General features: G+C 50.7%; 1 protein-coding gene across 1 annotated transcript in view; it reads left to right on the top strand.

Moving 5' to 3' along the window:
* Positions 1-11,142, top strand: part of ubl3a (ubiquitin-like 3a) — a 58,299-nt gene extending 47,157 nt beyond the window's left edge. The window contains exons 2-5 of the mRNA XM_056284803.1: positions 3,535-3,643; positions 5,433-5,519; positions 8,477-8,554; positions 9,181-11,142. Of these exons, the coding sequence (XP_056140778.1) occupies positions 3,535-3,643; positions 5,433-5,519; positions 8,477-8,554; positions 9,181-9,233 (327 nt within the window). The 3' untranslated portion in view covers positions 9,234-11,142. The remainder of the gene's footprint in view (positions 1-3,534; positions 3,644-5,432; positions 5,520-8,476; positions 8,555-9,180) is intronic.
* The last annotated feature ends 1,339 nt before the right edge of the window (positions 11,143-12,481 follow it).

Here is a 12,481-nt window from a genome sequence, read left to right as displayed (position 1 = left end):
TAGCAACTAACACGGGACACTTACAGAGACTCACAAGATCTGATGTCCTCTATCATTTATGTCAGTTTAAAATATGACATTTTACCAGTGTGTCTGTTTTACTGTTAATGTGCATGCCTTTGAAAGAGGGCTGAGAATGGTTGCAACATGCAGGGTGTTGCAAGCAAACGCTTGCGTCTGCGTGGTCCGTTACTGGCCGGGGGGATGTTTATGTCGCAGGGTTTTTGCGTGTCCATGCGTTTGTGTAGTGTGTGTGTGTGTGTGTGGCCGGGCCTCACAGACACGGTGATGTGTAAGGCTGACAGAGTATGGAGTAAATTGGCTCTCCGGTTCGCTGATTCCCCAGCGTGTACTGTGCGCTGTATGTAAGCGAATGTATGGGGGGGGGGTCAATGTTTAGGTCACTAGGTGTGTGCGTTTGCACTGTTGTGTGTGTACGTGTGTTTGTGTGTGTGTTTCTCCCATGCTTTAGAACGATAAGCTGATTTGATAACGTGCTTAGAGAGAGATCTCTGTTTCAATCCGTTGGTGTTTGTTGCGTTACATCACTGTAGCGTTTGTGTGCATGTGTGCGTGTTCATGTGTGTGTGTGCATGTGTGTGTGTGCATGTGTGTGTGTGCGTGCGCGCGTGTGTGTTTGTGTATCTAGCTTTGAGGAGTGGCGGTGGCGAGGTGAGGGTAGTTGTGTAGAGGGCCAACAGAAACCAGGCACATGGGAATGCGCCAGGAACAATGACACACACGTGCCTGTGCATGCACACAACATAGGGTACACACACACACACACACACACACACACACACACACACACACACACACACACACACACACAGCAGACAGACTCTTAAAGGCACACTGCTGTTAACCACACTTCACGGGAGTTAAAGGGATCAGCTAAGAATAGTGGCTGTTCTGTGCTGGTGTTGTGGCGCCAGGAGCGACCTGGATGACGCGCGCACGCCGGCTAATGATGTTAAACGTTAAGCAGCGGCGGGGCGTCCACGTTCCCGTCACATTAACCCGCTTTTTGGGGTGACTTGAGGTTATGATGGAAACACACTGCCGGGCACCAGCAGAACACAAGCTCCTAGCACCGGCGGTAGAACCTGGCAGAACAGTACCACGGCGCTTTTTGCACATCGGTGAATTTGAAGAACGACGGGATTTCACGCCCACCTAAAGTAAAGCGACCATGGGCGGTCAAAATGACCGCCGGTTTTTACACTTCATATTCTGTCACGATAAATACCCAACCGGGCTATTAATGCATTGCAGGGGTTAGTAGGCCTGTTAGGAAACGACTGACACCCCAATTGTACCCGGCCAATGACCCCACTCTTTCGAGCCGTCGTGATCGCTGCTCCACCCCCCCCTCCGCCGATCCGGGGAGGGCTGCAGACTACCACATGCCTCCTCCTCCCATACACGTGGAGTCGCCAGTCGCTTCTTTTCACCTGACAGTGAGGAGTTTCACCAGGGGGACGTAGCAGGCGCTAGCGCGGCGACCAGGACACACACCCACATCCGGCTTCCCTCCCGCAGAGACGGCCAAGTGAGTCTGTAGGGACGCCCGACCAAGCCGGAGGTAACACGGGGATTCGAACCTACTGTAACCGGTTATTTTCTTGCCCGGTGCGGGATTCGATACGGGCGTACTGCGCCACAAGGCGACATCGCTAACCGCTCGGCTAAAGGGTCAGACCCGTTAGCTAGGGGCTAACGTGTCTTATTAGTAGTTTACACTACGACCCCTGTGTTGGTAGGCAATGGAATAGACCGCTACGCTACCCGGACCAAAATTAACATTTTAACACCTATAATACTCTTTTTCAAACAATTTAACCTTCAGAGAGACCTGGTCGAACTTGAAAAGCAAAGTTGAAAATATTGTAACGATCGTGGATGTGTAGACTCGCTAGCCGGTTGGCTAACGGACCGGGCCCTTTAGCCGACTGGTTAACGTAGTGGCCCGAGGTGCGGCGGTTTAAACTCTATATTCTGTCAAGATAAATACCCAATCGAGATATTAATGCATTTCACATGTTAGTATGTCTGTTAAGAAACTAACTGGCACAAAAATTAACATTTTAATCACTTGTAATACTAGTTTTCAAACTATTTAAAATGGCCGCCGTCCAACGCCTGTAAACCTCGGTGGTAGTCATGGTGCGTCTGTAACGGCGTCTGTAACCGGACGTGTTGGAAATAATCAGAAATCATGTTTAGACTATGACTCTCCACTGGAGGGCGCTAGTGTGTTTCTAGGACAGAGCCTAGGACGGCTGACGAAGGAAATGATGCGACCGACACGCGTCATAAATAGTGACGTGACGCGCAAATTACGCGCGGTCGTTGTGACCGCTCGTGGATTTTTTAGGTAGATCTGATCATAACTTTTTTTTTAATTGTGCAGTTGATCTAAAACTCATTTTAATGCCAATATATGCAATTTTAGGAGCATTCGGGGAGCGGCAGGTCTGTATCCTTTTCACAAAGTTATTCAATTTTGAAAATCCAAAACGGTCAAAATGACCGTCTTGGTCGTTCTGTTGTATAATGAAAATTGTGACGGGACTACTTGGCCGTCACCACACAGCACACCGGCAGTAAAAGCTGGAGAATTTTCTATTGAGGACAGATCGCTTCACCCAGAAGTGATGCCTTTGTGACAGCCAAATGTCCTTCTGTTGACTTTGCTGAGATATTAATAGGCCAGCAATAACACAAAATCAATGTTGAGGTCAGACACAAAAATAACCCCCGTCTTCCTGCTCCTCTGGCGCCGGGCTGCAAGAGTGTTTCCATACTTCCATAAAGCTGATCATAGAGAATACGCAGAGCTGTAGGTGATCCGCAGTCGCCGGATTTTGTACTTGGATGGAAATACAAGGAAGGAGAACAGGCAGCCTTAGAAACGTGCAAATACACTGCTGCACGCCTCCTCTTCCTCTCTCTTAGGTTACCCAGTAAAGAAAAACACATCAAACCAAGCCGCTCAGCAAACATGCTCTTCAGTCTGGAGACCTAAGGGCCTCTTCCAATAATGTGTTTGTAAACAGTCACATATTCACTTCGGTGTCGAGATGGAAACAGAAGAAGTAGAGTCAAGAGAAGGAACAGCATCGTAGATGGGAAGGTGAGAGTGAAAAGAAAATCCAAGACCAGCGAGACACAGAGGGAGCCAAAGAAAAGAAAGAGGATGTGTGTGTTTGTGCATGTGTGTGTGTGTGTGTGTGGGGGGGGGGGTCTGGGGGCGTAGTCGTATCTGCGGAAGGAAGCCCATCACCTAACACCGATTCCCTCGGGCTCCCGATATCCTTCTCAGTCTCTGCCATGTGACCATCACAATGCATCTTTGTTGTGCTGCTGAAATTCTCATTCACGACTCAGTTACTCAAATCTGCCTCAGTGGCGTCTCGCAATTTGTTGCAGACAGCCTGCATATTTCACCTAACGCAACCTTGTGTGTGTGTGTGTGTGTGTGTGTGTTTCCCCTTGTGTGTGTTTGTGCGTATGGATTTGGGTGTGTTGCAGATCAATCTGCGGCTTATCTTGGTCAGTGGGAAGACAAAAGAATTCCTCTTCTCACCCAACGACTCGGCAGCAGACATCGCCAAACATGTGTATGACAACTGGCCAATGGGTGAGTAGCGGTGTTCAACCAGTTATTACTGGATCCATGTGGATAATTCTAAGGAAAGGTGTGCTGCGGTGTAATGGAGAGTGGATGCAAGCATATAGGTTGCATTGAATGTGAGATCTTGTCCCTGCACCACGTGATGAATTATATTAATAAAGTGATTCTGATTAGTTTCTAATTGGGAGTCACGTCTTTATCTGGGTGTATAGTCTGCTCACCCATCAGCGTACCGCTGGCAAATTGTAGGATCACAGTATAGACCTCCTGAATCAGGAATCAGGAACACTTTATTAGTCATTTCATGAAATGAAATGAAAAGAAATATCGTTTCCCCCAGTCCACGGCAGAGGAACACAAAGACAAAAACACATATCTAAAAACTACAACAACACATAGTATATCAAACTGCAAAACAAATTACTGTCTCAGAGAACGAACACCAGGGTTACTCTCAGAACTGCTGGTCTGCATGCACTAGCAGTTGGCTTAGCCTGCCCTGATTCCGCGTCCTGTCAGACCGCCCTCGGGGTTTCCTTCTCGGGCGCAGCTCCAGGTAGGACCGTGGTCCCTGGGCCCAACGGACGCAGCAGACTGAGCTCCGCTCAGTCGATCCAACGCCAGCTTTCCCAGCCAGACACCTTCGACACACCTCCCCGCACTCCACACGACGACACCAAAAACACAGTCAACGCAAGGCGAGGCCGCCGCCAGACCACTCTCGGTGTTATCTGCCGGTGTGCATGGGCTAGGAGTTAACTGCCGGTCTGCATGGGCTAGCAGCTAGCTTAGCCTGCTCCGCTTCCGCGTCCTGTCAGACCGCCCTCGGTGTCACCTCTTGGGCGCAGCTCTGAGCAGGGCTGTGGTCCCTGGGCCCACAGGATGCAGCAGACCAAGGTACAGACCAAGAAGTATTTTTTACTTCTCTCACTTTCCACCACTGCAGCCCTTGTGGAATACTGTGATACTATCGTGCCGGTTTCCTTTTCCACATGGTTCTTTGAAGAAACCCCCCTCTGTTATTTTGGATGTGTACTCGGCAGCCAGAATAGAATAGGATTCATTGTTTAAAATATTGCTGGCCAGGCAAACAGTAGACGAGAAACAACATGATACATTACATCGACTCAGCGAGCAGAGGAAGTGCACAGATGCCCCTGCTGTCCTCTACAAGATTAACCTCCAGTCTGGGCTCAATTTCCTCTCTGCTCAGTCGGTTTAGGAAGCACCCTGTGCTCCTCGCAGACAGCGGACCTGAACCTTGGAAGACTGAGAGGCAGCGTTCAGGACCAACACCTTCCACATCTGGCCTCCAGACTCTCACGACTCCTCCCTCTGTTCCCTCCCGCATTTAGTGCTTCTCTTTGGTCTCTGGCTCTTCCTGACTCTCTTCCGACATTCCTCCTTTGTTCTTGTGCTTTCTGTCTCCGGGTTCCCATTAGTCTCGGTAGCGGACACAACATGCACCATGCTATGTGGCTCGTTCGATCAACCTATCATTCACATAGTATGAGTTGCAAAACACTGATGTAATGATGATGATAAAGAAGGAATGTTGATTATAATGGAATGATGATGATGATGATGATGATGGTGTTATAGGAAACAGATGAGAGGGTCATGATCCTGGGTAGGTGAACACTTAGATACAAGGAAATGATTAAAAGCTGACTCTTCTGACGACGACTGCAGGAACGAGGCGAAGTGGAAGATATAGAGGCATGGATACCTCTTCTCATTCTGTCTCTCTCTTTCTCTTCCTCTTCCTCTTTCACTCTCTTTCTATGTGTCTCAGATTGGGAGGAGGAGCAGGTCAGCAGTCCTAACATTCTGAGGCTGATCTACCAGGGTCGCTTTTTGCACGGGAACGTAACGCTAGGAGGTGAGAAATCATACAAGGCTGCAAACACACACACATTAATACACACACACACACACACACACACACACACACACACACACACACACACACACACACACACACACACACACACACACACACACACTCAAAACCACTCAAGACATACACATGCACTACTCCCCAACCCCCACCTGTAAAAAAATCCATGCTGCATGTGGGCACAAATGCACTCTCACATGCACGCGTGCACGCACACACACATGCATGCACACAGACACACATACGCACACAGACACACAGGAACACACAGCGGTGCATTTGCTGGAAAGTTCTATGGTTTTCCCTTTTCCTGAGCTGTAGAACAGAGGTGCCTAAGTGCTGCAGACAAGCCCTCTTTGACAGCAAGAGGGAGGAGAGAGGAAATACAGAGAGAGAGAGAGGGAGAGGGAGGAAGGGGACTGGTCAGGAAAGGGAGAAGACTGGTGTTTGGGCAGAGCTCAGGTAGCAGTCAAGGGAGCGATGGCAAAAGGGAGAAAAAAGAAAGAGAAGAAGGGCGAGGGTATACGCTGAAGGGGAGCGCTGTGAGCTGGCGGTGTTCAGACCACTCCTCGGGGACTCCCCTGTGCTGCAGGTTTCTGTTCTGCAGGGGCGTCCACTTGTTGTGTCAGGTAGACGTCCAGCCGTCAAACCGGGGGAGTTTTCAGACCCGGCACAACAGGCCGGCATAATAATTTCCTTATTTACCCGTCAGTACTGTGAGTTCCTGAGGAGTGGTTCGAGTACTCTGAGCAAAGAGTGAAAGGGTGGGTTGGTTTGTAAAGCAGCCAGTTTCACTTCTCCCTGGCTTCTAGTCTACTTAGCCCAGGTTTTCGGGACCGGTGTTTTTGTGCAGTTAGTGGGGATATGGCGGGCCTGAACCCTTTCACACTCATCCCATTACCGCCATCTATCTGATAATTCCCTTATCGTTGGTTTAACATGTTTGCACGCTGGTGTAGAATCCTCTTAAAGTCAAGCCAAAACTCCCCTCTGGAAAGATAACGCTCACAACCCCCCCGACAGAAGTGTTCCCGGTACGGGCAGGCTGCGGGGGGATTACAGCTCCCCGCAGGCCAGGATTTAACATGTTAGGGTCTCCGCAGAAGTACTGCTTGGTTGTGCTGGCTGCAGAAGTATTTAATTAGCGTTGCGAGGCAAACAAACGTGCAAATACACTGACAAATAAAGATACACACACACACGCGCGCACACACGAGGTGGGTGGTTTGTGGTTTTTCTGTCCGAAAGGGGCCATTTGGGCCCCGTTGGGTAAGAAAAACGAGTACACACACACACAAATATTCCCAGTCAAGCCAAATAGCACTTGTATAAATGTGTATCTGTGTCCTTGTTTTTATCGCCTGGAGGGGTTTGTGCGTTGGGTCGTGTGCGTGTGTGTGTCTGCGGCTAATCTTACAAGCTATTAGCCTACAATTTTTTGTGCACAGTTACGACTGTATGATGAAGAACGTGGTTGAGGTGTTTCAAAACCTTTGAAAAACATTCGCCGCTCGCTCCCTCCATTCACTCTCTAGCTCGCTCGACCAACGCTGCCCTCTGTCGCCGCCCGCTCCGAGTCAACCGTGCGCATGCGCGACTCACATCTACGGTTGAGTCAGAGCGGGCGGCGACAGTGTCGAAATCAAAACACTTGAGCTGCATCCGGCCAATTACCCCACTCTTCTGAGCCGTCCTGGTCGCTGCTCCACCCTCCTCCGCTGATCTGGGGAGGGCTGCAGACTACCACATGCCTCCTCTGATACATGTGGAGTCGCCAGCCGCTTCTTTTCACCTGACAGTGAGGAGCTTTGCCAGGGGGACGTAGCACGTGGGAGGATCACGCTACCCCCCCCCCCAAACAGGTGCCCTGACCGACCAGAGGAGGCGCTAGTGCGGCGACCAGGACACATACCCACATCCGGCTTCCCCACCCGCAGACACGGCCAATTGTGTCTGTAGGGACGCCCGACCAAGCCGGAGGCAACACGGGGGATTCGAACCGTCGAGCTCCGTGTTGGTAGGCAACAGAATAGGCCGTCGGGACGCCCCCACTCTTCTCTCTACTTTTAATGTGTCACACAAACTAAGCACTACTGTTTTTGTTATTTGCAAGTTCTCGGATCGGATTTGTGTGTCCAGACACCGCCAGCCTATCGGCATGGGTTGCTGTGGTAACGACGTGGACGTGAGTGAGCACGTACACTGGTGACGTGTGGTTTACCAACGCGGAAGCATGAGAAATCACCCATCATCTCGCCCTCCAAAGAGTCGCGCTGTCAGGTCCCCGGTGCAGGACTCTGCCGCGCCAGACAGACTCAGCGATGGAGGAGGAGGTGTAAAGGCCACACTGCAGTCGTGGCGCTCACTCTGGGTTTGGCGCCGTTGTCACGTTGCGAGTGACGCAAAAGACGGTTTGAAATTCAATTTTGCGGCCAGAGCGTCCGGACGGAGGCATGTCTGTAGAGATCCGATTGGAATCACGTTTCAAACCCCCTCCAAATGTGATTTCGGTCCAATTTGCAAAAATTGCGTCTCGTGGTTTTTGTCACTGTGCGGGCTTTCCAACATCAATCTGGATGCAGTCTGGATAGGCCAAAAAAAACAGATTCGGGCCGGCAGTCTGAACACGGCCGCCGACAGAGGAACGCAACTAGGCAAGAACGGAAACAGGTGATGTCGCGTAGTGCCCCCCAGTGCACCCTGGGTAATGCAGTTTATTTAGGGCCATTAGGAATTGCCCAGAGTAATGGCAATGTAGACCTGCCGGAACTGAACCGGTGAGTATTGGTCCACCTTGAGCCCTGGATGACACTGATGATGTATGACTGTGATTCTGTATCCATGGATACAGCTCAAGGCATAAGCTCTACATCTCCTGTTTCTTCCTTCCTCCCCCTTCTCCCCCCCCCCCACTCTCTCTCACTCTCTCCCCCCACCAGCCCTCAAACTGCCCTTGGGGAAGACGACAGTGATGCATTTAGTTGCCAGAGAGACTTTGCCTGAGCCAAATTCCCAAGGTAACCAGCTTTCCATCTCCTTTTCCTGTCAGAGGGCCTTTCACACGCTTAACAACTCTTGCCGTTCAGCTCCTGGCCATTGTTTCTATCTGCACACGGCTTTTCTTCTAGAAACAGCCACTGGGGCACATTAATGGGTCTTTCAGGTGTGTCCATGGGATACAGCATGCTGTACTCAATGTGCAGCTCATATGAGTTTGTTATCGTCTGTCCTGTTTAAGATAAGCACTTTGTTTGACTGTGTAGATTAAGGGGGAATATACCTCGGCCCAGTTCTGCCTGCCTGCCTGCCTGTCTGTCTCTGTCTTTGTCTGTCTGTCTGTCTCTGTCTTTGTCTGTCTGTCTGTCTCTGCTTGTCTGTTTCTTTCTTTCTCTGTCTGTCTGTCTGTCTGTCTGTCTGTCTGTCTCTGTCTGTCTGTCTCTGTCGGTCTCTCTGTCTGTCTCTATCTGTCTGTCTCTGTCTGTCTGTCTCTGTCTGTCTGTCTGTCTCTCTCTCTCTCTCTCTCTGTCTGTCTGTCTGCCTACCTTTCTGTGTGCCTGTCTGTCCGTCTGTCTGTCCGTGTATCATCTCTGGTCCTCCCTGGCCTGTGCTGACTGCTGGGTGTTATCTGTGTGTGTGCTCTCAGGTCAGAGGAACAGGGAGAAGACTGGAGAGAGCAACTGCTGTGTCATTCTGTAAATACACACCTCTTAAGAGCGCCCCCTCGTCCTCCCTCCTCATCCTCTTCCTCGCCGTCCTGGACCTAATGAGTCTGTCCCCTGTCCTGGAGCCTGCAGACACACACACACACACACATACACACGTACACACACACACACACACACAGAGAAAGCGGGCTCGGGCTGACCCAGGACTCAGAATTGAGAATAGTGCATTGGTTGATGATTGGACTGACTCCTCTGTTGTACTTGATTCACTTTCAGAACAGAAGATTAGAGGAAGGAATTGTATCGTCGAAGATTTGCATGTTGTGTGTTTTTTTTTGTGTTTTTTTTTTTTTTACGCACACCTTTTTAAGCCTTCTGCCATAGAATTACAGAAATACCATAGCCGACACAAATACACACACACACAAATACACACACACACATCTCAAGCCAACTCGTGTCAGTCTGCTGGACCGGCTGTCCTGCAAGATTTCGAGCTAGCTCCTCAATCTGAGGTGGTTGCCATGGCAACGCCGTGCCCACGTTTGCGTGAGTGTGGCCTTGTTTTCTCTTATAGACCGCGGAGAATTATAAACCACTAACAACTCTTCCAACACCTGCACGCACACGCACACACACACACACACACACACACACCCTATCTACACATCCAGCCGTATGTGCTTGTGTGAAGCCCCACGTTGGAGCAGACAAAACTCGGATGTGCCTGATCAGAGAACTCCACACCACACACATACACACACACAAACACACAACATAAACACACACACACACACACACACACACCTGTATTGTTTTACTGCCCTCCTCTGCATGCGCCCTGTAAGCGCACAAAAGAGTAACGATTGCTTCTTCTTTTTTTTTTTCCGCCGGGGCAGTTTTGCAGAAAGCGACCAGATTCTCCTCAAGTCTCTCGAGTGCGGTCGAGCCAACGCCCGAACAGACACACACACGCCCGCGGCCGGCGTCTGTGTGTGTGTTCCGCGTCACCTGCTCGTCCACGCCATCCGCGACTGTGTTCTGACAGTCCGCGCGTATTACCCACCGACCCACCCACCGGCCGGCGTTGTCGATTAACAGAACCTTCGTCACGCCCCCCCCACCCCCCACCCTCGGCTGCTCCATCCCTCCTTTCCATGCCCCCACCCCCCTCCACAGGGGGACGCGAGAGATTTACCCCGCCCTCCGTTTTCAACACGGTGTCGGTGACGGGGCTCACCGACCGGAAATGAACTCGGGGAGTGAAAAGTTCCCTCGCTTTCCGCCCCGACTTCTCCTCCCTCGGCCCTCCTCTCCTCCCCCCCCCCCAGCGCTAACGAGTCCATTTTGCACAATCGAAGCATGTACTCCTTCAGATTTAAAGACAAAAAAAAAAAAAAGAAATTAAAAAAAGAAAAAAAGAAACTTTATTATTTTATTTTATATTTTTCCAATGGGAATGATGTTCCACGCTACGGTGAGGTGTAGGATATATTTAATATGACTCTTATATAGACCACGACGACTCTAGATCTCGTCGATGTACAGTATATCGGTGTTTTAGTCTACAGCCGTGTTGTACGGTCAGCTTCTTGCGGTTCCCACGGCAACAGCAGCAAAGCCTCCCTCATCATCGACACACCCTGACTTCTGTTTCATCTCTTCGGTGAACCGTTTTGTTTTGACTTTCGTTTTCTTTTCTTTGTTCATAATTTAATGTAATCCTGTTTTTTTTCTTTGTGGGTTTTTTTTTCTTCTTTCTTTTCTTTAAGGAATCGCTTTGTAACAGCACTAGGTCTTAAAGATATTGTTTATATTGATCAGGGTTCAAATCTGTACAGAGATAAACGTTTTCAAGCCAACTGTAAATAGCACTAATGCGCCCCCTTGCCCTGCAAATGGAAAACATCTGTAAACTAAATAAAGATTATTGAAGTGCACTGCCTCGTTTATTTACAGGCCATTTTGCTGCGTGACCAGCATTTTAGGTTTTAATAGAAGGACGCGGGGCGTCCGGGGTAGCATGGCGGTCCATTCCGTTGTCTACCAACGTGGGGATCGCCGGTTCGAATCCCCGTCTTACCTCCGGCTTGGTTGGACGTCCCTACAGACACAATGGGCCGTGTCTGCGGGTGGGAAGCCGGATGTGGGGATGTGTCCTGGTCGCTGCACTAGCGCCTCCTCTGGTCAGTAGGGGAGACTGTTCAGGGGGGAGGGTGAGGGGGAACTGGGGGGGAATAGCGTGATCCCTCCCACGCGCTACGTCCCCCCGGTGAAACTCCCCGCTGTCAGGTGAAAAGAAGCGGCTGGTGACTCCACATGTATCGGAGGAGGCATGCTATAGTCTGCAGCCCTCCCCAGATCGGCAGAGGGGGTGCAGCAGCGACTTGGTGCAATTGGCCGGGTACAAGTGAGGAGAAAAAAAGTGTGTGTGGGGGAGGGGGGGATTAAAAAAAAAGTGAGGGGGTTAAAAAAAGAGGAATGTATCGTGAAGAAGAACGCATTGACACGCGTCAGGGGCTTTTCAGGGTTTGAACGCTCAAATTATGAAGGTTCAAATGAGCCGTGTTAAAGTTTTAATCCCGGTTTGATTCCCACCACAGTTTCTGGGGGAAGGATGTGGAGGCGACCTCACATTGGTACAGGCCCAGTGAGACATCCTGATGCTGGGGCCTGTTTCCAGTTTGATAGTAAAGCCTGTTCCTCTGGCTCTTCAGCCAAACCACAACACATGCAGGCGCTGGCTGAGTACCGGGGCCGCTGGCTGAGTACCGGGGCCGCTGGCCGAGTACCGGGGCCGCTGGCCGAGTACCGGGGCCGCTGACCGAGTACCGGGGCCGCTGGCCGAGTACCGGGGCCACTGGCTGAGTACCGGGGCCGCTGACCGAGTACTGGGGCCGTTCCGCAACAGAAGAGAACGTGACGTTTCACCGAGCGCACGAGTGTTTACCGTGCGTGCTGCACATCTTCCGCTTAGGGGGAAGTCAATTCCCTTTTCCCCCCGACAAATAAATCTCGTCTAACAGTTTTCTAAGCGAGCGCTGTCTTGAAATAAGGAGTGTCACGTCTTCCACCACGGTCTTGATTACGTTCAGCTGCACAGACACAGCGTTATCTCACCGCATCGGCATCGCCCCATGCGTTTCTGATCGGAAGACTCGGCAGCGGACAAATAACTTGTAAAGACGGACAACAGCCCATCCCACGACGGATGCGCCAGAACACTGCACCCGCCGATGGATGGATGTGTAGTCCTCCCTCATTGAAATTCTCCGCGGT

The sequence above is a fragment of the Lampris incognitus genome, chromosome 8, assembly GCF_029633865.1.
Source record: "Lampris incognitus isolate fLamInc1 chromosome 8, fLamInc1.hap2, whole genome shotgun sequence".
NCBI classification, from domain to species: domain Eukaryota; kingdom Metazoa; phylum Chordata; class Actinopteri; order Lampriformes; family Lampridae; genus Lampris; species Lampris incognitus.
Note: the sequence above shows the minus strand (reverse complement) of the source record. Positions and strands in the feature narration are given on the sequence as shown.